Here is a 25,897-nt window from a genome sequence, read left to right on the forward strand (position 1 = left end):
TCAGGAGGCACCTCCTGAACCCGTTTCGACATGCGGTATACATCCACTCTCACCCGAAGGTTCTGCTCTACCTGTGCAGGTGAGTCACCTGTGGCCAGGTAGGGAACAGGCTGCATTCCCGAAGGGAGGCATCAACCTTAAACGTCCTGTAAAATCCAACACAGATTTCTGCGACGGTTGACTTCGTGCAAAACTGGGAAGCAAAAAAAGATCCAAATTACTTGGGAAAAGAATTTTTTTTAAAAGAAGCTCTTATTGCTATTAAAAATAACAAAGGAGGTGAGGGTGTGACCCAGATGTGCTACGGGGGGGGGGAGGGAGGGAGGAACGGCGGGACTTTCAGTGAAATGGCCAAGTGAAACCACCAGGGGGCGATGGAAAGGCACCTGGTTTAAAAGGCAGCGCAGATGTTGCGAGCCTCACTTCCCAGTTCTGAATCCAGCCGTGCGCTCTGGAGAAACTTCTGGATTACAAAAAAAAAAAACCAGAAGACCCAGAAGAAGAGCCTCCTTTGCCAGGCGCAGTCTCTCTCTGCTTTGAAGAACCATCCAGATTTGCTCGGGGCACCTTGTCCAGCGCCAGCCCCATCCAGCCGCTGCCTCTCTCTCTCTCTTGGTCCAGCTGGGTCCTGCGTCTTGCAGCATCGTTGAAGCAGGATGGCTAATGGGGGTCTCCAGATGGTGGGCTTCATCCTGGCTTTCATCGGCTGGATTGGCATCGTGGTCAGCACGGCCATGCCCCATTGGAAGGTGCTCTCCAACGCGGGGGAGAACATAGTCACTGCCCAATCCATTTTCGAAGGCCTGTGGATGTCCTGCGTCACGCAGAGCACGGGGCAAATGCAATGCAAATTTTACGACTCCCTTCTCAAGTTGCAAGGTAAGCCTCACCTGGGACGCCCTTCTTGAGGTGGGGGAGAAGAAGAGGGTCTCCCTAGGCTGCCCTCGCACAACACATTTCCCAGGGCTGCCGAATTACTCCACTTTCTGGGGTCCAACGGTGCCTTCCACCGCCCATAGCTGGGCAAAATGCAGAACCAACCACGGATATCGGTTCATCTTATTAGTCTAATCGCTTCTCAGGTGTGAACGTGTTGGGGGAGCCCAAGTCCCTTGATGGGTGGGTGGGTGGGGTCTCTCTGGATGAGTCAAAGACCCCGATGGGGGTCTGGGGGAGAGTGAGGCTGGTAGATGCTGCCTTACTTGAGTCCCCGTATTCCTTGAGTCCAGCTTGGCTTACAACCCTGCTGAATCTGGTAAAAGAAAATATTTATAGATTTGAACGTTTGCTGCCAAAATCTTTTTGTAGTCAAGCTTAACTTTCCAAGTTTTGTAAAGTTTAAGTTTGAAGTTTTTCCGCCGTTGGCTGTGCTGCGTCTTTACTAGTTTGCGACAGCCGATAGTTAAAATTTTCTGAGATTTTACGCATTGTTTGAACCCCTACACCCGGTACGCGAGTAACTAGATGGGATCTTTCTCCTTTCTTATCTTCTTTACTACTTCCTCTTATTGGTATTGTGATGATGATGATGATGATGATGATGATGATGATGATGATGATGATGATGATGATGATGATGATGGTTCTGTTGCTTTGTGTGTACATTGAGAGCTTCTAAACCGGAGACCAATTCCTTGTGTGACACTTGGTCAAATGAAGTAACTCTACGCTAATTCTAATTCTTTCGGGTGAATGGTTCGTCCAGATCCAAAGGACTGGATTGAGTCAGTTAGTCCAGCGTCTGAATTAATTGCCTTATTATCCGACACACTTTTTTTGCAAAAGCAGGATGAACGTTTAAGGCAACGACTATTAAAAACCTGAAGGTTTGAAAGAAATGAAGCCCACAAGCGAATTTTCCGTGTATGTGAATCTGACTCTTCCAGAGGCGAAGGTTTTACGCAACTGGGGGGGGGGGAATAGTCTCTGTAATTATCTTCTTCATAATATTTGTCCAGTGACGCCTTCGTGTCATGCAATCCTTCTCCAGTATCGGAGGTTTGAATGCTGACACTCCGACGGCACGTAATTGCCGAACGATGGAGAAATTCTGCTGTCAGCAAGCTTTGATGAGGCCCTGATCGATTTGAAAACGCAACTTTTAACAGTCAGGGCGACAGTTAGGCCTCGGGGTGGGAATTTCACACTTTGCATTCATTAAACCCGAATCTTTACGAGCGCGCACTTTTGAAAACTGGGCGCTGCTGGCAACAGGAAGGGCCAAACTGACAGGAGGGTGAATTGCAAACAGGGTTGTGTTGTGTTGTGTTTATTCATCCAAAGATGCATCCCCCCCTGAAGTCGTTCAGAGAACTGCTAAGCTCGGTTAAAACAGGGTTGTGTAGTTTGGGAGGGAGACAGTTGTGAGAACCAGAAGATCTGAGTAGGACTGGATGAGAGGGTTTCCGGCTTCTCCGTTGGGCTTTTGCAAATGATGCAAACCCTGGAACTGTGGTTGGTAAAGTCTGATGGGTCATTCTGCAGATTGTGTGAATGTAGAAGGACCTCTTTGTCTTGTTGTGCAAAAGATGATTTTTCATCCAGGGGCAGGGACCCCCCAAAGGCACCAGAGAGGTGCTTTCTTCTTCTATCTTGTCCTTCTCCCATACGCCAGAGAAACAGGGACATGATTATAAAGAAGCGCACTTATGTGTGCTTATGAATCTATGGGATTCTCAATCATCCAGGACATGATTGTCCCAAAGGTGTTTCCCCCCCCCAAAAGCCAACTGGAGTTACTTGGGGGTTTCCCCCCCCCTTGAAAATGTTTCACTTCTCATCCAAGAAGCTCCTTCAGTTCTTCAGAACATCTGGGTGCTGAACTGAAGAAGCTTCTTGGATAAGAAGCGAAACACTTTCAAGGAAAAACCCAAGAAAGTGAAATTGCTGAGCCCCAAATCACTCAGCTGGCTTTCATGTCTAAGACTAGAACTCACCGTCTCCAGGTGATTGGCCCAAAAGTCACCCAGCTTTCATACCTAAGGCAGAATTTGAATCTGGATGGGGGGGTCTGTTTTGAAATGTGCAATTTTCGGGGCCTCCTTCAAATAGCTTTGTAAATCTCCCAGAACCATTTTACCTTCCTGAGTGGGCTCAAAAGAGAATAAATCACCGACCGACTGGCCAAACTGAATTACGGGGGCTAAAATCAGGCGCTCAAGAGGCCGTGTAAGTTCCTTGTTGCAGGGCATTCGTCCCTTCCATAATATTCCCCCCCTTTTTTTTTCACTGGAGGGCGCAGGATAAATACGTCCCCGGAGGAAAATTTTATCCATCTATAATCTAGGAGGCGGGTGAGTAGATTGACTTGGGGAGGGATTTGCTTAGCAAGGAGTCCATGACTGAATCAGCAAAGGCCTGGTTCGCGTTGGCGGCTGGATTCGAACCCCGGGCTTCTTCGCGTGGGGGGGGGGGCTGTGTTTGTGGGCGCAGATGTACGCACAAGCCCACATTCTAGTCGCAACGGGTAGGAAAAGCAGTGGTTTCAACGAACAGAAGGGGTGTGTGATTCCTACGATTATAACAAGCCCCGGGGGAAGGGGGCCTGGGAGATCATCTAGCCCAACCCCTGCCTGCTACAAGCCACGATAGGAGGTCACGGTGGCGCTTAGATTGGCTTCGAGTCAAAACAGCGCCTACTTGCAACTTGGTCACACCCGACTTGATGCTTCGCTGTTTAAACTAAGGAGAGAGCCAAAACAATTGTGTGTTTCAATCTTGGCAGTTTTTCAGATGGGTTGGACTCCAACTCCCAGAATTCCCTGGTCGGCTGGGGAATTCTGGGAGTTGGGGGTCCACCCATCTCAAAGCTGCCAAGATTGAGAAACACTAGAACCTCCTGTTAGGAACCTTTCCTGGAAGTCAGAAGCCCTGGCTGGCTTAAGTCCTGGAAAGACACTCTGCGCGTGCTCAGAGGCTCCCTCTTCCCTCCTTTTCTTGCTCCAACACTGAGTCTTAAAAGAGTTGAGAATGCTGGGCCTCCTTCTCTGGTTCCTGGATGGGGAAACCTCAACCTCTGGATTCTGCACCCCAAACTTCCTGACGGATTGCGGGGGGGGGGTGTTGCTCCTCAAGATGCAGCAAATGCACTCTGCGCATGACCAGAGGCACCCCTTGTGAGAGACTCGGAGAACCAACCCCACTTTTGCAGAAGAGTTTTTCTGGGACTCTCGAGCAAAGGGGGTGGCGTGGCCGCCTGATTCATATTAGCGGGAGCCTCTTTGGGCTGGGAGTCACCCCAAATTCAGTCTCAGGAAGAACCTGTCCTGCGCGGCTGCCCCTCCCTCGTGCCCAGGCACTCCCAGGCAGCTCCTGTCCTTGGGACCAGCCTCGATTCGAACCCTCTTCCCAGGAGCTGGGAAATGGCCCTCTGGAGGTGCCTGATGGAGTGGAGGACGCCCACCTCCTCCTCTCTGTGCGCCCTCTTGGCTCCCTCTTTCTCCACCCTGATGGATTTTATTCCAATTGCTTTTTTTTGTGACTCTGTTAACAATGTTGATCTGTTAGGGTTAGTTTGAATGCAGGAAGCTGCCCGGGATTGTTTGCTACGAGACGGGCAGCAAATAAATCCAATAACTAACTAAATAATAAATAAATTGAAGAACTTTATTTGTGCTTTTAATCTTTTACAGTGCAATTAGCAGAGAGTGTAGAACATAGAGTGTAGAAGAGAAGAGAACAGAATAGAACATAGAGTAGAGAGAATAATAGAACAGAAAACAAAATAGAATAAAATAACAGGACAGAACAAAACGGAACGGAATAGAACATAGAGTAGAGTAGATCTTCTTGGCCAACCTGTATGAATCCATCCAGGTGAGCCTCTGGCTGGGGCACAAAATGTGGCACAATCTGTCCAGGTAGGAGGGAAGAAATACGCAGAATATTTTGGCAAGGCGGACGAGTGGGAAGACCGTATCGCCTCCCATCTACACCGGGAGTCCCTGGGGCAGAATTGGCAGCTCGGACTCCCTCTCAGAGACCAATCAGGAGCTCCTATGCACCCCATTGCCCCGCCCACTCTCCGCCCCCTTTTTTCACTAGTAGATGCCCCTTTCTCCATCCTATAGCCCCTCCAGTCTCTCCACCCCTTTTCCCAGGAGTATCTTTATCCGTCCAATGCCCCCACCCAGTCTCCGCTCTTTTTTCATGAGCAAGAGTTTCTATATCTATCTCCTGGCCCCACCCCATCTCCGCCCCTTTTCCCCAGACCTTATCTATTCATCTCATGGCTCCGCCCAGTCTCCGCCCCCTTTTTCACTAGCAGGAGCTTCTTAGCAATAGCAGTTAGACTTATATACCGCTTCATAGGGCTTTCAGCCCTCTCTAAGCGGTTTACAGAGTCAGCCTATCGCCCCCAACAACAATCCGGGTCCTCATTTTACCCACCTCGGAAGGATGGAAGGCTGAGCCAACCCTGAGCCGGTGAGATTTGAACCGCTGAACTGCAGAACTGCAGTCAGCTGAAGTGGCCTGCAGTGCTGCACTCTAACCACTGCGCCACCTCGGCTCTCTTGATCCATCCAATAGCCCCGCCCAGACTCCGCCTCTTTTTCCATCTATACTATGGCCCCACCCAGACTAGATATCCTTTGGTGGACCAGCTGTGCATTGCTCTGCCAAAGCTTCTCTTCCGTTGTCTTCTGCAAGAGCCGCACACTTTCACGTGTGCCGTGTGAAGTTAAGACAAGTCTTCGCTTGCTTCTGGGAAGGTCCTTCGCTCCTTCGGCAATTCCCATCGCTGGAATTTCAGCTCTTGCTATGGTCCCTCAGCCAGACCTCGGTTGGTTCCAAACCTTCCCTAGAACCTCTGCTCCATTCCCTTTGCGTCATCTTGGAAACCCACCGTCCTCTCGGGGGAGATGAAGGCCACCACCACGTCATTGCGGCTCTGGGCATCTTCCTCCCGTTGTGCTAGTTGGAAGCACACCAAAGACCTCCCGTCTTATGAAAGAAAGGCAAGGGAGAGTCACAAGCACGGCCGCCCGCTTTGGGGTATCGTTGTTGGATTGCAAAACCCATCACCCACAGAAAGGCATCGGTGGGGAAGGCCAGAGAAGCCCAGGCTGTGAGGCTGCAATGGAAGGTGGTGTCAGGTTTCCAAATAGCATCCAAAATTAAATCAGAGTCCAAGGCAAAGGATTCCTCAAAGTTCCAATTTATGAAGAGAGCCGTGTCGGCACATCTGGGAAAACCTGAATCTGAAAGCTTCCCGGTTTCCCCCACCCGGTTGGAAGTTAAAGATCTTGCCCCCCACACGCACCCACCAGTCCATCCCAGGGTCCAATCTCCCATTGCCATGCTGACAGTTCCACCCATCCAGTTCCGGTCAGGTGCAGAAGTGCAGAGACAAAGGATGACCTTGGCTTTCTAAGAAGAATGTTGTTATGGCTACTTCGCATCTAACTCCATACAATCCCATTTTCCCGCTATGGGAAATGCATAGCAGAATAGAATCTTTGGCTTTAGCAGGCCAAAGACCCAAAAGATGAGATGGCTGCAGGCCTGAGAGGTGGACTTCCAAATGCACAGTTGCACCCGGAGTGGGTGGGAGCTGAGCAGCAGATGCATTCAAGTCTTCTTCACCACCATCTTGAGTTTCTCTGACACTTTTCCCTTCCGGGGGATTCCCTGGTTCCTTGGTCAACCTGGGTAAATACGTGGGCAGGTTTGGGTGCTAGTGAAATCCAGGCTCACTTCCCCCTCCTCCTCTCCACAAACCCTCCCCTCCCTTCTAGCACTGATGATGTTCCCTAGTTGGGTTATGAAACGTCTGCAAGAAAACCACCCAGCTCAGAGAGAATCAAGGGTCCCATGGTTCTCCTCCTCTTTCTCTTTCTCCTTCTCCTCCCTCTTCTGCACAAACTCCTCTTCCACCTAGCACTGATGATGTTACCTAGTTGGGGCTATGAAATGTCTGCAAGAAATCTACCAACCTCAGACAGCACCAAGGACGCCCCAGTCCTCCTCCTCCTCCTCCTCCTCTCCCCGCTCACAGATCCAAGTCCCTTCTAGCACTGATAATGTTCCCTAGTTTGGGTCATCATGAAGCAAGCTCAGAGAAGCATCAAGGACCCACTAAGACAGATGTGGAGCATAGCCATTTCCAGTAGCAGAGGCACCGCAGGCCAGATCGAAGCACCTGTCACCTGGATCCGGCCCCCGGGCCTTGAGTTCGACACCCCTGTGCTGGTGGCTTTCCCTGTCGTTGCTATTTAAGCCTTTTTGGGGGCTCAAACCCTTTAATTTAAACTCCAGCCAGCGCCGTCATCTTGCAAGGAAGCAAGTGGGGAGCTTAAGAGCAACTTTGGGGGTTTCACGGAGCACGACTGAGGGGGGGTGGGGCATCAGATGTCTCCTGCGATCCTTGCCTTCTTGATTCCCCCCCCCCCGCGACGGATCCCCCCATGCAACTAAGCAGAACCAGATGTCCAGGTGGCGATAGTCATCATGGTTGGGAAGTCCTAAATGGGGAAATGTATCCTAGGAACACAAATCTTCCTTTCGGGGGCCGCCCTGCCTTCCACCCCGGGGTTGCTGGAATCCAGGAAAGGGATGTTACTCTTGGCGCATCTGGTGGCCACCGCTGGGTGTTGGCTATTTGCCCAGCCCCCCCTCCCCACAAACGCCCCTCGAGCTGTTTTTGAAGGGGTAGCTGGCCCCCGCGGGACAGTTTCCGGCTGCACCTTCTTCCCCGCCCTTGCAAAGCCGTGGAGGGCGCATTCCTGACCCACTGGCTGGCTGTTTGTGGAGCCAGCTGAGAGGGTGCAGCTTTTGCAAAACGGAATGTGCGAAGGCCGCGCCCTGTTCGAGGCCTCCGAAGGATTCCAGGAACAATACGCGGCAATACGGTGGGTGCCAAGAAGATGAGGTGGAACAATCTTGGGAAGAAAGATGCCATCCAAATGGAGAGGAGAAGGGAAAAACTCGTCATGGGGAGATCAGACTGTTGGCTGGGCATCACCCGAGGCCCAACTCCCAGTAACGGTCAGCCAGGGGTACAGACTGCAGATTAGCAGAGTCGGAGGGGACCTTGGAGGTCATCTAGTCTGTCCACCCCCCAGCCTAAGCAGGAGACCCTAAATACCCTTCCTGACAGATGGCAGTCCAGTCTCTTCTTGAAAGCCTCCAGGGATGAAGCTCCCACAACTTCTATTCCATGGTTGATGGTTCTCACTGTCAGGAATTCCTCCTTATTTCCAGGTTGAATCTCTCCTTGGTTAGTTTCCATCCATTATTCCTTGTCTGGTCTTAGGGTCCTTTGGAGAATAGCTTGACCCCTTCCTCTCTCTGGGGCAGCCCCTCAAATATTGGAAGATGCTCTCCTGTCTCCCCTGGTCCTTCTCTTCTCTAAACTAGCATCTCTCTCTTTTTTCTTTTTCATTATTTCTCCTTCCTTCCTTCCTTCCCTCCCTCCCTCCCTCTCTCTCTCTTTCTTGTGCTTTGGAGAATAGCTTGACCCCCTTCTCTCTGGGGCAGCCCCTCAAATATTGGAAGATGCTCTCCTGTCTCCCTGGTCCTTCTCTTCTCTAAACTAGCATCTCTCTCTTTTTTCTTTTTCATTATTTCTCCTTCCTTCCTTCCTTCCCTCCTCCCTCCCTCCCTCTCTCTCTCTTTCTTGTGCTTTGGAGAATAGCTTGACCCCCTTCTCTCTGGGGCAGCCCCTCAAATATTGGAAGATGCTCTCCTGTCCCCCTGGTCCTTCTCTTCCATAGACTAGCCATGCCCAGTTCCTGCAACCGTTCATCACATGTTTTAGCCTCCAGTCCCCTAATCAGAGGTGGGGTCCTACCAACGTGGCTACCAGTACGCTTCAGGTGCGTGTGCAAGATGCATGTTGTGCATGTATGCACAATGCACTGTAAATTGTTCTGTGCATGCGTGGAAAACATGAAAAACTACTAAAAACATGCCTTGCAACGGCAGCAGTGGCCGGGGAACCAATTTGGGGCATGGCCAGCCTGGGTCGCTGCAGTTTCTGCAACGAAGGCCAAATTACTACGACTGGTTCGCCCGAACCGGTGTAAACCAGTAGAAACCCACCTCTGCCCCTAAACATCCTGGTTGCTCTTCTCTGCACTCTTTCTAGAACAGTGTTTCTCAACCTTGGCAACTTGAAGATGTCCGGACTTCAACTCCCAGAATTCCCCAGCCAGCATTCGCTCCTTCCTTCCATTCTTAGCTCCCTCCCTCCCATTTCCTTCCTTCCTTCCTTCCTTCCTTCCTTCCTTCCTTCCTTCCTTCCTTCCTTCCTTCCTTCCTTCCTTCCTTCCTTCCTAGGTGGCGCAGTGGTTAAATGCAGCACTGCAGTTCAGCAGTTCAGCGGTTCAAATCTCACCGGCTCAGGGTTGACTCAGCCTTCCATCCTTCCGAGGTGGTAAAATGAGGACCCAGACTGTGGGGGCGATATGCTGACTCTGTAAACCGCTTAGAGAGGGCTGAAAGCCCTATGAAGCGGTATATAAGTCTAACTATTGCTATTGCTTCCTTCCTTCCTTCCTTCCTTCCTTCCTTCCTTCCTTCCTTCCTTCCTTCCTTCCTTCCTTCCTTCCTTCCTTCCAGAATCACAGGACTGCAGGGGGCCCTCAGAGGTCTTCTAGTCCAACCCCCTCCTCCAACAGGAGACCCTATAGCATCTCAAAAAAGTTGCTGTCCAATCTCTTCTTGAAAACCTCCAGGGAGGAAGCTCCCACAACTTCTGGTGGCAAGTTGTTCCACGGGCTAATTGTTCTCACTGTCAGGGAATTCCTCCTTAATTCCAGGCTTGCTTCCCTCCTTGATCAGTTTCCATCTGTTGCTTCTTGTCCTGCCTTTCGGGTGCTTTGGAGAATAAGTTGAACCCCCCCTCTCTTCTTTGGGGCAGCCCCTCAAATATCGGAAGCGGCTATCATGCCCCCCCCCCCAGTTTTTCCCTTCATTAGAGTTGACATACCCTAATCCTGCCGCTGTTCTTCACCTTCGTAGGTGGTATTTGCCCACCTAGAGCCTCAGCCCAGCCAGGCTAAGGGCCTCCATCAGGTGTGGCCCTTTGAGAGGGGAAGAAGGAGGGTCCCCGTGGCCCTCCGGGGACCAACTGCTGCTTTTTCTGGGTTCAAGGGCGGTGCATGAAATCAGGCAAGGGAATCTAGAACTCCCAAGGCAGCCGAAATGACCTCTCTGTGAGATAAGTATTAGGTTTGGCCTCCCGACGTGTTTTTTTTAAGACAATTACTGGCAATTTTTGGCACCATCATTCATTTCCTGTGTATTTTTTAACAAATAGCCAGCAATTTGGGCAATGAGCTGTCCTCCTTTGGGGGAGAAAAATGGACATGCAACTTCGTCTCTAAGAAAAACTTCCCCCTGCAAAACGCAGGTTCTAAAGCCACTAGGGAAATTAGTTAACTAACTTAAGGACCGTGGTGATTCACTTAACAAGAGAGGTCATAAAGCTGGGCAAAATTCACTTAGCTGTCTTGCTTAGTGGCTGAGATTTGGGGCTGAATCGTGGCCATGCGTCAAGGACCGCCTGTACTCCTTTTTCCTCCTGTTCCATCTCAGGTAAATTGGGATGAGAGAGAAGGATTGACACACACACACACACCCAAAGGTCACCCAGTTGGCTTTTGTGCCTAAGGGAGGACTAGAACTCGCCGCCTCCTGGTTTTCTAGCCTGGCGCTTTAACCACTAGACTAGACCAAAGCATCCAGCCATACGCTGCATTGGTTTATTGGAGTGTTTCTCAACCTTGGCAACTTGAAGATGTCCGGACTTCAACTCCCAGAATTCCCCAGCCAGCGAAAGCTGGCTGGGGAATTCTGGGAGTTGAAGTCCGGACATCTTCAAGTTGCCAAGGTTGAGAAACACTGGTTTATTGGGAAGGTGTTTAAAACCATGTTTTTCACTTTTAAAGCACGGGTGGGGGGGGAACGATGGACCTTTTAGAACTTGTGGACTTCAACTCCCAGAATTCCTGAGACACAGTAACGTGGCTGGCTCAGGAATTCTGGGAGTTGAAGTCCACAAGTCATAGAAGGACCACCGTTCCCTGTTCTCTGTTTTAAGGGCAGGTGGTAGATCTGAAGTGGTGGGGTGGAGCTGGGCGGTGGGTTTCCCCTTCCTCTGGATCTGGAGAAAGTAACTGAGGATGCCCACCCACCCCCCAGTTAGGACCTTAAACATGCAAGGCAGAGGGATTGGTACTGGTCTTCCATCTTCAAGACAATCTTCTGCGTTGAGATCAAGGATGTTGGCTTAGCTGCTGCTCCATAGACGACTTGGAGAACATAGTTGGTACTGTTTGCTCAGGTGGCATGTCATGTGGCGAGTGGTTCCCCAGGAAAGGAGATGTCCTGCTCATCTCAGATACCGGTTATTGTGGGATGTCCCCTGTCCTTCTGGAGCCAGAAGTTCCTCCTCCTTCATCACCACCTCCATAATTCCTTCTCGTTCTCTTTCTCTATCACCTTCTCCTCCTCCTCCTTCTCTTCTCCTTCTCCTCCACCAGTTCTCTTTCCCCTTCTCCTTCTCTCCTCCTTCTCCTCCACCAATTCTCTTTCCCCTTCTCCTTCTCTTCCTCCTTCTCCACCAGCATTTCTCCTTCTCCTTTCCCTCTACCAATTCTCCTCCTCCTCCTCCTCCTCCTCCTCCTCCTCCACCACCACCACCACCACCAGCTTGCCTTCTCCTCAACCATTTCTCCTTTCCCTTCTCTTTCTCCTCCATCGATTCTCCTTATCTTTCTTCTTCTCCTTCTCCCCCAGAAATTCCCCTTCTCTTATTCCCTCCACCAGTTCTCTTCCTCCTCCTCCTCCTCTCCACCAGATCTCCTTCTTCTCCTTCCCTTCAAACGCCAAAAGAACGGTACTAGGACTAGTCATGTCTTTCGAAGTGTCCACTGGAGAAAGGTGGCTACTTCGGCCATGGAGTGCCAAGCGTCTAATTATTCTTGGGCCAGGAACTTCCTGTCCGCAAGAAGGAATGAGCAACGGCTTCTGAGGAAACGTTCTTGGGGGAAGACCACGAAGGGCAGGAGGTGATTAAGAATGGGAGTTCAGGATCCCGTTCCAAAGATGACAACCATGGTGGTGATAATGTTTGTTTTCCCTCCGTCTTCTGAGAACTTCAGGTGCGGATGGAGGTTGCCCAAACACCACGTCCCACTGGGAACATGAAGGCTTTTTCTGCAACTTCTCTGATCCCTGACTCTGGATTTAATTTAGAGCCAACACCCTGAACAACAAGGGAGCTGTTGACAGAAGGAATCCAGTGCTGAGATCTAAGGCAGCTTCTGAAGCCTCCTGGCAAGCTCAGAAGTCCTGCTCCCTGCGGAGGGAGGGTGTGGGGCGTCCAGGAATCCATAACTTGTTCCACTTTCCTTCTTTCCAGCTGCTGCTCGGCTCTTTCACAAGGTCCCCCCCGTCCCCCCCGGGCTCCCTGTTGCTGGCTCTTAAGAGTCCTTCTCTTAAAACCACAGTGGGGAGACGAATTTCCATGACTTGGGAAGAATAACAAGAGTTGAGAGGGACTTTGGAGGTCTTCCAGTCCAGCCCTCTGCTCAAGCGGGAGACCCTATATAGCAGTGGTCTCCAACCTTGGCCACTTTAAGACTTGTGGACTTCAACTCCCAGAGATCCTCAGCCAGCAAAGAATAACAAGAGTTGAGAGGGACTTTGGAGGTCTTCTAGTCCAGCCCTCTGCTCAAGCCCTCTCCAACCTTGTGTGGACTTCAACTCCCAGAGTTGGAGTCCACAGGTCTTAACTTTGCCAAGGTTGGAGACCACTACTATATACCATTCCAGCCAAACAGCTGTCCAATCTTTCTTAAAAGCCTCCAGCGATGGAGCACCCAGAATTTCTGGTGGCCAGCTGTTCCGCTGGTTAATTGTCTCACTGTCGGGAAGTTTCTCCTTAGTTCCAGGTTCTCTCCTGCATTCGTTTCCATCCGTTGCATCTTCTCCTGCCCCCGGGTGCTTTGGAGAATAGCTGGACCCATTCCTCTTTGGGGGGCCCCCCCGCTCAATTATTGGAAGACCCCCCCTAGTCCTTCTTTCCTCTAGACTCCCCCTACCCAATTCCTGCAACTTCAGACGTTCTTCAGAAGGCCCCCCGCTAGCTAGCTCTCTTACTCCATTCGTCCTTTCTGTTGCTCTTCCCTGCAGCCTTTCCAGGGTCTCAACATCCCTTTTTTTATATCATATGGTGACCACAACTGGATGCAATATTTCACCTGTGGCCCTTATAAAATGGTCCCAACACTTCACCTCACCTTGATTCTATTCTTCTGTAAGATGGGAGAGGGTGCCTGAGTGAGTTGCACCCCCTTCTGTGACCTTTCTTCTCGTGGTTGTTAAGTAAAGCATGAGGTCACTGAGCAAATCCGGTTCCTCCCAGTGGTTAGGGTGCAGTACTGCAGGCCACTTCAGCTGACTGCTATCTGCAGTTCGGCGGTTCAAATCTCACCGGCTCAAGGTTGACTCAGCCTTCCATCCTTCCGAGGTGGGTGAAATGAGGACCCAGATTGTTGTTGGGGGCAAAATGCTGACTCTGTAAACCGCTTAGAGAGGGCTGAAAGCCCTATGAAGCGGTATATAAGTCTAACTGTTATTGCTATTGCTATTGCAGTTCTGCAGTTCGGCTGTTCAAATCTCACCGGCTCAAAGGTTGACTCAGCCTTCCATCCTTCCGAGGTGGGTGAAATGAGGACCCGGATTGTTGTTGGGGGCAATATGCTGACTCTGTAAACTGCTTAGAGAGGGCTGAAAGCCCTATGAAGCGGTATATAAGTCTAACTGCTATTGCTATTGCTATTGCAGTTCTGCAGTTCGGCTGTTCAAATCTCACCGGCTCAAAGGTTGACTCAGCCTTCCATCCTTCCGAGGTGGGTAAAATGAGGACCCGGATTGTTGTTGGGGGCGATATGCTGACTCTGTAAACCGCTTAGAGAGGGCTGAAAGCCCTAGGAAGCGGTATATAAGTCTAACTGCTATTGCTATATCTCTGCTCCTCCGCCGCGTGGCTTTTTTCTGCGGCTTCCAAAGCACGGAGGTAGGATGCCGAGTCTTCCGGACGTTGCCACTCTGGGAATACACTCTATGGTTGTACGCTCTGGGAGTACGCTCTGCCTCAGCCAGCCCACAACCATAGAGCGTACTCCCAGGGCGGCTCCTGCCGAAAGACTCGGCTCTGGATCTCCGAAGTTTGGAAGCCGGGGAATTAGGTTATGTTCGGAGCGCCGCCACCACTGCGGCCACTGGCCCTACAGGGAGAGCTGGGCCAGGGCATGTTGAGGCTGCGAGGCACACCAGCTGGGGACCGAACAGGCGCTCGCGCAACCTCCCTTTCCATCCAGGCAGAGCGCCATGCACTGACTTAAGGGTATCCTGAATGCGCCAAGCCGTGGGAGCTGTGGGGGAGGGCAGAGCACCACGCGGCTTAGCGCCTTTGGGATATCACTGGGTCGGTGAGTGGCGCTCTGCCCAGTTGCCGGGTGGCTGCTCGTAAACGTGGTCACCTCATGGCTGGTATGTTGCGCTGCTGCGACAGCACAACACAGCCGTTTGCCCCGGAGGCTGTTCTTGGCTCGCAAGAGAACAGCCACCCAGCCACCCCAAAAACAATAACACCCCCCGACAATAAGACCCTGTCTTACTTTCGGCAAAAGACAGTATATGGCAGAGGAAAGGAGGGTTAGTCCAGGCGTGGGGAATGATGGCCCTTGGGTTACTTGTGGACTTCAAGCCCCAGAATTCCTGAGCCAACCATGCACAGTTCCCTCATCCTTGCTCAGGAATCACAGATTAGACCCACGTGAGAACCCGAAAGTGGGTTTGGGCCAGAAATTCTATCTTTTTTCCCCCCCAGAGAAGAAATTCGGGGTGTGAACATCAGGGTTGGGCTGGATGAAGGCTTGAAAGTGAGACCACCAGAGAAGTTTGCAAAAACCGTGCCAGAAAAAATCCTTTCCTGCTGTTTTCCACCAGGGAAACTGGACGGATGAAAGCTTGCATGTAAAATGAAGCCGAACAACACAACGCCAACAACGGAAAGAGTGGGAGCCAGTGAAGGGGGTGGGGTGCAGAGCCCCATTCTTTCCTTCTGATGGTCTGCAGGTGCCTCTCATTAACGTCTTTAATTGTGTTTGTTGTCTGGATGCCCCCTGGGAAGGGAAGGGGGGTGATTAAGGCATCCATTACCAAATGTGCGGAAAATGATGCTTCAGAATTCGCACAGATCCGAGTGCTCTAAAACCTGGCTTAGCTCAGGTGGAAACAAGAGGGTTCAACCATTGGCTCGCCAGCCCTCGGTTTACAATTTGAGTCCAAAATTCCTGTTGCTAAGTGAAACCGTCCTTAAGTGAGTTTTGCTCCATTTTACGACCTTCGCTGCCACAGCGCTTAAGCAATTCACTTAAGTTAGTCACATGGTTGTGAAGTGAGCCTGGCCTCCCCCTTGACTTTGCTTGTTGGAAGGTCACAAAAGGGGGAAATCACGTAACCCCGGGACACTGCAACTGTCATAAGTACATGCCAGTTGCCAAGCCTCTGGATTTGGACCCTGTCACCAAGGGGGACGCTGCAGTGCTTAAGCGTGAAAAACAGTCGTGTCCCTTTTTCCAGTGCATGTGACTGAATGGTCGCTAAGTGAACTCCTGCACATTGAGGACTACCTGTCCGGAAATTTGCAACGATTCTGAAGACCTGGGCCCGTTGCTGGCTGTGGAAGCAATTAGCAATAGCAATAGCAGTTCGACTTATATACTGCTTCATAGGGCTTTCAGCCCTCTCTAAGCGGTTTACAGAGTCAGCATATCGCCCCCAACAATCCGATACATAGATGATAGATAGATAGATAGATAGATAGATAGATAGATAGATAGATAGATAGATAGATAGATAGATAGATAGATAGATAGATGACAGCAATAGCAATAGCAGTTAGACTTATATACCGCTTCATAGGGCTTTCAGTCCTCTCTAAGTGGTTTACAGAGTCAGCATATCGCCCCCAACAACAATCCGGGTCCTCATTTTACCCACCTCGGAAGGATGGAAGGCTGAGTCAACCTTGAGCCAGTGAGATTTGAACCGCTGAACTGCAGATAACAGTCAGCTGAAGTAGGCTGCATTTAACCACTGTACCACCTCGGCTCTTACAGGGGTGATGAACATGAAGTCTTACAAAACTTCCCTCAAAACTATCAGGGTGGTATCACTGCGCCACAATGCCAAGCTCAAAACCACGTGACCTGGGTCTTTTCAACCAGTTTCAAGATTGACAGTCTGGGGGTTCTTTTGCATTAAACTTAAAGCAACATCGGCTTTTGGGGGCAGCTGCCAAAGAGCCAACACAGTTCTAGGCTGCATCAACAGAGGGAGAGAATCAAGATCACGTGAAGGGTTAATACCACTTTATAAATGCCTTGGTAAGGCCACACTTGGAATATTTGCATCCAGTTTTGGTCGCCAGGATGTAGAAAAGATGTGGAGACTCTGGAAAGAGTGCAGAGAAGAGCAAGAAAGAGGATTAGGGGACTGGAGGCTAAAACATACGAAGAACGGTTGCAGGAACTGGGTATGTCTAGTTTAATGGAAAGAAGGACCAGGGGAGACAGGATAGCAGTCTTCCAATATCTCAGGGACTGCCCCAAAGAAGTAGGAGTCAAGCTATTCTCCAAGGCGCCTGAGGGCAGAACAAGAAGCAATGGGTGGAAACTAATCATTATAATACTATAATGACTATTCTACTCTAGTTTATTCTCTTCTAGTTTTATTCTGTCCTGTCCTGTCCGATCCGATCCTATTCTTCTTTTCCAAAGCCCCCGAAGGCAGGACAAGAATCAATGGATGGAAACTAATCAAGGAGAGAAGCAACTTACAACTAATGAGATATTTCCTAATAATGAGGACAATCAGCCGGTGGAACGACTTGCCTCCAGAGGTTGTGGGTGCTCCTTCACTGGAGGTCTTCAAGAGGAGACTGGAGAGCCATTTGTCTGAAATGGCATAGGATCTCCTGCCTGAGAGCAGGGAGGCTGGACTAGATGACCTCCCAGATATCTCCCAACTCCATGCTTGCTTAACATGCAGGAGTTATAACGATGGAAAACATTCTCGCTAATGAGCTTTTTCAGCTTAGCAGGTTTTTGCAAAAGTAAGCCTTGAGTTTAGCATCTCAGCAACCATCTGGGGCTCCTAAACATCTTCCAGAGGTCAATTGGATGCCCACTAATGATGGCGTCTCCTGCCCAGAGCTGAGGGCTGAAGGGCTGCCTGTCTCCCTCAGCACATGGAGACACTACCAGGGTGAAGTGTCACCTCGGGGACTCCCCTGTTGAAGCCCTCTATGGTTGAGCAAGAAGAGGCAGAGCTACCAAACTCATGTGAGATTACTTACTCTCGCAAGGGATAATGTTGGAGGAATGCAGAATATGTGGGTCCTTTGGTGCTCCTTGAGTTTCGTTGCTTTCTGGTAGATGTTCCATCACCCCGCTAGGTAACATCATCAGGACCGGAAGGGAGGGGGTTAGGGAAGTGGAAGGAGAGAGGAGGAGGAGGAGGAGGAGGAGGAAGAGGAGGAGGAGGAGGAGGAGGAGGAGGAAGAGGAGGACTGTGGGGTCCTTGGTGCTCTCTGAGCTTGCTGGTTTTCTTGCAGGCATTTCATGGCCCAACTAGGGGACATCATCAGGGCTAGAAGGGAAGAGGAGGAGGAGGAGGAGGAGGAGGAGGAGGAGGAGGAGGAAGAAAAGGACTGTGGAGTTCTTGGTGCTCTCTGAGCCTGGGGGTCTTCTTGCAGATGTTTCATGGCCCAACTAGGGGACATAATCAGGGCTAGAAGGGAGGAGGAGGGGGAGGAGGGGGAGGAGGAGGAGGAGGAGGAGGAGGAGGAGGAAGGAGGAGGAGGAGGAGAACAATGACTGTGGGATCCTTGGTGTTTTCTGACCTTGGCTGTTTCCTTGCAGATGTTTCATTACCAACTTAGGTAACAACACTAGAAGGATGTGGAGTTTGCTCTCTGTTTATATACACTATAACCCCACTCCCTAATAGCATGATGATGCTACCTAATTTGGTAATGAAATGTCTACAAGGAAGCAACCAAGCTCAGAGATCATTTAGGAAGGACATGAAGAAATAAATTCTCTGTGGCGTAATATGGCTACTACGATGCATTAAAACAAATCTGTAGATTATCCCATCTAGATTATCCCATCAGCCCATTAGTCCTTTAAGGCAGGGGTCTCCAACCTTGGCAACTTTAAGACCTGTGGACTTCAACTCCCAGAGTTCCTCAGCCAGCAAAGAATAACAAGAGTTGAGAGGGACTTGGGAGGTCTTCTAGTCCAGCCCTCTGCTCAAGCAGGAGACCCTATATAGCAGTGGTCTCCAACCTTGGCAACTTTAAGACTTGTGGACTTCAACTCCCAGAGTTGAAGTCCACAAGTCTTAAAGTTGCCAAGGTTGGAGACCCCTGCTTTAAGGAAAGCGATTTAATTTAACAGAAGTGGGGAGGCAGGTATGGTCCTATCCAAAGGTGTGTCCTAGTAGAACATGATAAAATAGGTTTCTTTCAGCCTGAAAGCCTGTAGAGATTCTCAGTCCTCCAGGTCCTGGTTGTTCCAAAATTGCTTTTTTTTCAAGAGGCAACTGGACTTTCTTGTTTTTTCTTTTGAAGACATTTCGCTTCTCCTCCAAGGAGCTTCTTCAGCTCTGACTGGATGGCTGGGAATGGAAGGGTTGATACTCCTTACAGACAGCTGGTCGTTTGCATCCTTTGAGAGGGTCTTTTGAGGCCACTTGGAGGTTTTATCTGTGTCCTCAGGAGGGTCACCTGAGTGGTGCAAATGGTTCCTGTAGCCTGTAATTTTTTCCCCTCTGGAAATCCCTTCCACCCCATTCCAAGGGTCTTCGTCCCACATTGCAAAGCTAAAAGTCTGTAGAGATTCTCAGCCCTCCAGGTCCTGCTTGTCCCAAAGGTGCTTTTTTCAGGAGGCACCTGGACTTCCTTCTTTTTCCTTTTGAAGACGTTTCGCTTCTCATCCAAGGAGCTTCTTCAGCTCTGATTTGGATGGTGGGGAATGGAAGGGTTTATCAGCCTGGGGTGTTGGAAATAGCTTCCCACCTGATCCCAATGTTGGTCCTTCAGTCCGTGTGGATGCAAAACCGCATTCTTCCTCTCTTCCCCTCGCAACAGTCACTCGGGCCCTTGTGACCTCAAGACTGGACTACTGCAATGCGCTCTACATGGGGCAGCCCTTGAAGAGCATTCGGAGACTTCAGCTTGTCCAGAATGCAGCCGCGCGAGCGATCGTGGGTGCACCTCGGTTCACCCACGTCACACCTATCCTCCGCGAGCTGCACTGGCTGCCTGTTGGTCTCCGGATACGCTTCAAGGCGCTAGTCGTCACTTATAAAGCCCTTCATGGTATTGGACCTGGGTACTTGAGAGACCGCCTGCTGCCAATCACCTCCAACAGACCAATCAGATCCCACAGATTAGGCCTCCTCCGAATTCCATCCGCCGGCCAGTGTTGACTGGCGACTACCCAGAGGAGGGCCTTCTCTGTGGCTGCTCCGACCCTCTGGAACGAGCTCCCTGTGGAGATTCGGACCCTCACCACCCTCCAGGCTTTCCGCAAAGCCCTTAAACCTGGCTGTTCCGACAGGCCTGGGCTGATGAGTTCCTGTCCTCGCTCGAATGGTGTGGCTGTTGATTGTTTTTAAATTGTGGTATTGTTTTGTCCATGTCTCTTTTCCCCTATTTGTATCCCCTAACCCCCCCCCCCCTGACTTGGGGTTGTGAGCTGCCCTGAGTCCCTTCTGGGAAAAGGGCGGCATAGAAATATAATCAATTCAATTCTTTTCCAGGCACCCTGCAAGCAACCCGGGCCTTGATGGTGATCAGCATCATTCTGGGTCTCATCGGAGCTTTTATCTCCATGACTGGCATGAAATGCATGAAATGCTTGGAAGACGATGTGGGCAAGAAGGCAAAGATGGCCATTCTGGGAGGTGTCATCTTCCTCATTTCAGGTGAAGACCATCTTTCTTCTGTAAATCCATGGCTATGGGGCCGTTGTGGCTTGCCGGCAGCCGGCATCAGAGCTGGCAGCAGAGTCGGACAGTGAGGAGGTTGGGGAGGAACCTGGGCCAGTCCTGGGGGGCTGAGGGAAGCTCAGACGAGGGCTCTGCCTCCGAGTCAGAGAGGGAGTCAGACATCAGTGAGGCAGAGGAACAGCTGGAGCCTGTTCCCAGCGTGCGCATGCGCAGAGCTGCCCGAAGACAACTAAGAAAGCAGGGCCGACTTGGGAGTTAAGCCCCACCTTGGAGGTGATTGGCCCCTCCCAGAGGAAACCAAAGAGGAGCGAATGGGGAGGGGGCTTCTGCAGGAAACAATTCGTTCCTTCGGTCAATGTCAAGAGTGGGAAGTTCTGTTTGTGACTCTAAGAGACTCTTTCCCGAAGTTTTGCTTTGCCCTGAGTTTGGAAACTAGTTATCTGGCAGCTCTCCAAGCGAGATGAGGTTCGTGTGGATAAACATTCCTTTGGAAGATTGTTTGCTAAGCCTTGCAGACTGTGAGTGAAAGGAATTGGCAGTCGTGTAAATAAAAGGGGTTTTGCCAACACCCAGACTCCGCTTCGTGCTTTCTAAGGAAGCCAGGGTTCGCCTTGGTCCTTGTGTTGTTTTGAGACTTCAGTATGGAAGCCACCAGAGATGAGCTGGTAGGTTGGATTCCTAGGAAAGAGTGATACAAATGGGAAATCGACCATCTGTAGGATCTGGGTGGAGAGAAGGTCCCTAATCTGAGGTCAGCCTTGGTGACGTTAAGGCCGATGGGCGGACAGGGGCTGACTTGGAGATGACTTGGGAATCCCAAACATCTCATCTGAAATCCAAGAGAGGAGACAACCTGGGTGTAAATCTGTCCAGTGGAGGGTCTGCCCAAGACACAAAGAGGGGAAGTCCTACTTTGCAATGCAAGATGTTGGCCAACCTTCCTCAAAGGAGGCTCCTCCAGTCCTGTAAACAATGGAAGAGTGTCTACGGAGTTGGGATATCTCTGGAGGCTTTGAAGAAGAGGCTGGACGGCCCCTTCTCATGATGGTTTCCTTGGTTTCATTGCACGTTGCAGAAGAGATGGATGAGATGAGCGCTTCTCAAGGGTGGTCAACTTGAAGATGGGTGGACTCCAACTCCCACAGTTCCCCAGTCAGGGAATTGTGGGAGTTGGAGACCACCCAACTTCAAGTTGACAAACCTGAGACTCTATACTCTATGTCAGAGGTCTCCAACCTTGGCCACTTTAAGACTTGTGGACTTCAAGCAAAGCTGGCTGAGGAGTACTGGGAGTTGAAGTCCACAAGTCTTAAAGTGGCCAAGGTTGGAGATCCCTGCTGTATGTGTCCCAAACTACAATTCTGTTATTCTAGATGTACTGAAGTTAAGTTCTCATATTATGTCGAACACATCTGGAAGGGGCCATCTGGACTGAGGAAAGCTGGTGTGAGTTGGTGCCTTGGAAGTTGTTGACTTCACAATACCTCTCCCTTCTCTCCTTCTCTCCTTCCTTCCTATAGGTTTTGCTGCCTTAGTGGCTACCTCCTGGTATGGCAGCATTATCACACAGGACTTTTTCAACCCCTACACACCCGTCAACTCCAGGTAAGTCGGATCTCAATGAAACTCTGGCCTCAACTGATGGGGTGGGTCAGAAGGACCTCCACTGGAAGTTGGTTTCATGGTTGACCCTCTGCTGATGGAATAGCCGAGTTGGAAGGGGCCTTGGAGGTCTTCTAGTCCAGCCCCCCAATCAAGCAGGTGACCCTATACCATTCTGGACCAATAGCTGTCCATCCCTTCTTAAAGCCTTCCACTGATTGAGCACCCATAACTTCTGGAGGCAAGTTGTTCCACTGATAGATTGGCAGGAAATTCCTCCTTAATTCCAGCTTGCTTCTCTCCTTGACCAGTTTCCATCCATTGCTTCTTGTCCTGCCTTCTTTGGCGCTTTGGAGAATAATTTCACACACCCCTCCTCTTCTTTGTGGCAGCCCCTTAAAATAATAGAACATTGCTATCGAATCACCCCTCTAGTCCTTCTCTTCATTCGACTTCATTAGATCATCCTGTCTCAATATCTTTTTCATATCACGATGACTAAAACTGGATGCCGTATTCTAGGTGTGGTTATCCTAAGGCTTGGTAAAGAGGCACTAATACATTGATTTCATGCCTCTGTTCATACAAGCAAGGATTGCATCCGTTTTTCTGGCTGCCTCTGTACACGGCTGACTCACATTTAATTAATCACCCACTACGATTCCAAGATCCCTTTTCACGGTGACTGGTTTCTGAGCTAGGTTTCACCTAATCTATATTTGTAGCTTTGGTTTTTCCTTGCCCAGGTGTAAAACCTTCTCTTTTCTCCTCATTCAACGTCCTGTTGTTGGATAAAGTCCGTTGTTCAAGTCTGTCAAGATCTCTCTGGATCCTGAGCTTCGTCTTCTGGGGTGTTGGCTGCTCCTGCCAGCTTAGCCTCACCTGCAAATTGAACGGGTTCCCCCACTTCTGCTCCCTCATCTAAGTCATTCATGAAGCTATTGAGGAGTCCTGGGCCTAGGACGTAACCTTGTATTTCCTCACTGCTTACTTCCCTCCATGTGGATGTAGCACCATTAAGGACTCCTCGTTGAACCCGGTTTGTCAGCCAGTTACAAATCCATCTGGTGGGCGTGCTATCTTCTATCCCACATTTTTCTAGCTTACCGAGAAGTAGTTTGTGGTCTTCTTTGTCGAATGCCTTTCTGAACTCCAAGTATAATATATTTTTCCCAGCATTTCGCTGGTCTACTAATTTAGTCACTTTGTCAAAGCATGAAATAAGATTGGTTTGGCATGATCTGTTTTTAACCAACCCGTTCTGGCTTCCCCAAAAAGACAGTGATTTCTCCTTGTCCCCCGCCCGGGCCACCTGCTCCAAGCTGTGTTGCTGCCGTTGGCTAGAGAAAGTCCAAAATTAATTTCCAAGGAGGCATATGAGCAATCTGCTACATTGTGAGGCTCTGTGCTCTCCCCGCCGCCCTTCTACAGCTCAGCCATGTTCGCCAGACCTTATGCGCGCCCTGGGAAAGGCCCGGGCCAAGAGGAGAGTTTATGCAATTCCTCCCTCGCTTCAGAATCCCGTCAGGCCTCCCGCTTTAATCCTCGCAACTTCAAGGAACGCAGCCAAGACGCACATGCTGGAACCTGTGGGCCATGTGGCCTTGTGTGTGGAATCTGGGAACAGCCAAAGGACATGAATGAGGAAACAGCAGATTCTAAAGCAAAGTCGGAGATGTTTGCACCTGCAGAGACAAGGGAGTGGGAGAACGACTGGGAGAAAGAATTACGCTAGCGTTTCTCAATCTTGGCCACTTTGAGATGGGTGGGCTTTATCCCAGGGTCTCCTGCTTTGCACAGGGGGTTGGACAAACAGAGTAACAGGGTTGGAGAGGACCTCGGAGGTCTTCTAGTCCAACCCCTGCTCAAGCAGGAGACCCTATTTCATTTCAGACAAATGCTCGTGCGATCTTTTCTTTAAAACCTGCGGTGATGGAGCATCCAAAAGTTCTGGAGGCAACTTCTGTTCCGCTGGTTGATGGTTCTCACTGTTGAGAAACTTCTTAATTCAAGGTTGCTCCTCTCCTTGATTAGTTTCCACTCATTGCTTCTTGTCCTGCCTTCAGGTGCTTTGGGGAATAGTTTGACTCCCTCTTCTTTGTGGCAACCCCTGAGATATTGGAAGACTGCTATCCTGTCTCCACTAGTTTATTATTTTCATTAGCCATGAGCCAAGGTGGCGCAGTGGTTAAATGCAGCACTGCAGGCTACTGCTAGATCAGCAGTTCAGCGGTTCAAATCTCACCGGCTCAGGGTTGACTCAGCCTTCCATCCTTCCGAGGTGGGTAAAATGAGGACCCAGATTGTTGGGGGCAATATGCTGACTCTCTGTAAACCGCTTAGAGAGGGCTGAAAGCCCTATGAAGCGGTATATAAGTCTACTGCTATTAAACTAGACATACCCCAAATTCCTGCAACCGTTCTTCATATGTTTGAGCCTCCAGTCCCCTAAATCCTGTTCCTTGCTCTTCTCCGAACTCTTTCCAGAGTCTCCACATCTTTCTTTATAATACGGTGACCAAAACTGGATGCAGATATTCCAAGTGTGGCCTTATAAAGTGGTATTAAGATTTCACAGTGATCTTGATTCTATCCTTCTGTTGATGCAGCCTAGGATTGCATTGGCCTTTCGGACAGCAGCCAAACACTGTGGCTGGTATTGAAGGGATTGTCCCTCTCATAGAAGGCCTCCAAGTTCCCTTCCAACTCTGTTATTCGGTTATTTTGTGTGTCACCAAATAAAGAACTGAATTGATGGGCTCTTCCACCTCATTCTTGGGCTTCAACTGACCATCTCTTTCCTCCTCAGGTATGAATTCGGACAGGCACTTTTCATTGGCTGGGCGGCCTCCTCCCTGAGCATCTTGGGCGGTGCCTTCCTTTGCTGCGATTGCCCCCGGAAAGAGACCTCCTACCCCCGACTCGGGGGTACCCCACGGTTGCCCCCTCCACCGGAAAGGACTACGTATAATACGACGGGAAAGGATGACATGAGATGTTGGCATCGGACGACTCCAAGGGACATCGCTTTACTCCTGTGCTGCGCTGAACAGAGCAATCCTGCTTTGGCACACCGCCTTCGCCCGCCCGCCCACCCCACCCCCCCATAAGTGAACTGTGCCTCTTTTGTACCCCTGCACCCACTTCTGTTCCTGCCCGGGGTCCTGCTCTCGTCCCCGGTGGGGAAACTGAGGAAAGGATTCACCCAGAAATCAAGAATGCAGACGTAGGGAACGCCACCCTCTTCTCTTGGGGAGAGGACCGACAAGGCAGCCATTCCCTTTTTCGGACCCTTCTTCGCTCTCTTAAGGACGGACAATCTTCCTCTCTCTCTCTTTGAAACCCTGCCGTAGATTTCTCTCAAAGGGCCAGGGGAAAGGGGAGGGGGCTCAAAGCAGGCGGAGGGCCCAGTCTGGCAGAGGAAGGCCCCCGGGAAGAACTTACAAGTAGTCCTCGACTTACGACCACCCTTGAGCCCCAAAAATGCCTCTTGCTCACATCAGTGGTTAAGTGAGGTTTGCCCCATTTTGCGACCTTTTTGGCCACCGTCGTTAAGCGAATCGCCGCGTCGATTAAGTGAGTCACACACTTAGTTGTGACGTGAATCAGACTTTGCTTGTCAGAAGGTCACAAACTGATGTAAATGCAACTCCATCGCAAAGCACCCGGATTTTAATCACATAAACACGGGGGGATGCTGCGACGGTCTTAAACACGGCCATAATAAGTAGCTTTTTTCCAATGCCGTCGTAACTCGGGGCGGCCACTAAATGAAACCGTCGTAAGCCGAGGACTACCTGTATTCTGCGCGTGAATGTGCTGGGGGGTTCCCTCCCTCCCTGTAGACCCCCCAAACAAACGGACAAAAGTGTGAGGGACAGAGCACAGGGCTACCGAGACCCCCCCCACCCATCAGCGTGTGGGGAGGGGGAATCTGCGTTGCAAGAAGGCAGAATGAAGGGCCGCTCCTCCGTGCTCGAGGCCAACGCCTGCAGGGCTCCCATGCCAAAACCTTTGCACGCACCTCCGCAATTCCCCCCTGCCCGTTTTGGGTAGCCGCCCCCCCCCCCCCCCCCCACTTGCGTTGTTCTTCCCCTTTCTCCCCCTCCTTTCCCCTCCTTTTAATTCTTTCCCACAGCAACTAGGTTAAGGAGCAAAAAAAACAAGAGAGAATCATTGCAAAGGGCCCTCTGGATTAGAAGCGCTCGGGAAGCCCTGGGCATGCACAGATGTGTTGGGGCACGCCCGTGCACACCCTCCC

At 50.6% G+C, this 25,897-nt stretch overlaps 1 protein-coding gene across 1 annotated transcript; it reads left to right on the top strand.

Moving 5' to 3' along the window:
- Positions 1 to 437: 437 nt before the first annotated feature.
- Positions 438 to 25,488, top strand: LOC106556271 (claudin-1-like). The gene is given in 5 exon segments (XM_087725007.1): positions 438 to 879; positions 19,846 to 20,010; positions 21,555 to 21,639; positions 24,446 to 24,552; positions 24,555 to 25,488. Coding segments are annotated over 5 exon segments (633 nt in total). The 5' UTR covers positions 438 to 656; the 3' UTR covers positions 24,608 to 25,488.
- The last annotated feature ends 409 nt before the right edge of the window (positions 25,489 to 25,897 follow it).

This window comes from Thamnophis sirtalis, unplaced genomic scaffold (genome assembly GCF_051295495.1).
Source record: "Thamnophis sirtalis isolate CommonGarterSnake01/CBP01778 unplaced genomic scaffold, rThaSir2_p1.2 scaffold_11, whole genome shotgun sequence".
Classification (NCBI taxonomy): Eukaryota; Metazoa; Chordata; class Lepidosauria; order Squamata; family Natricidae; genus Thamnophis; species Thamnophis sirtalis.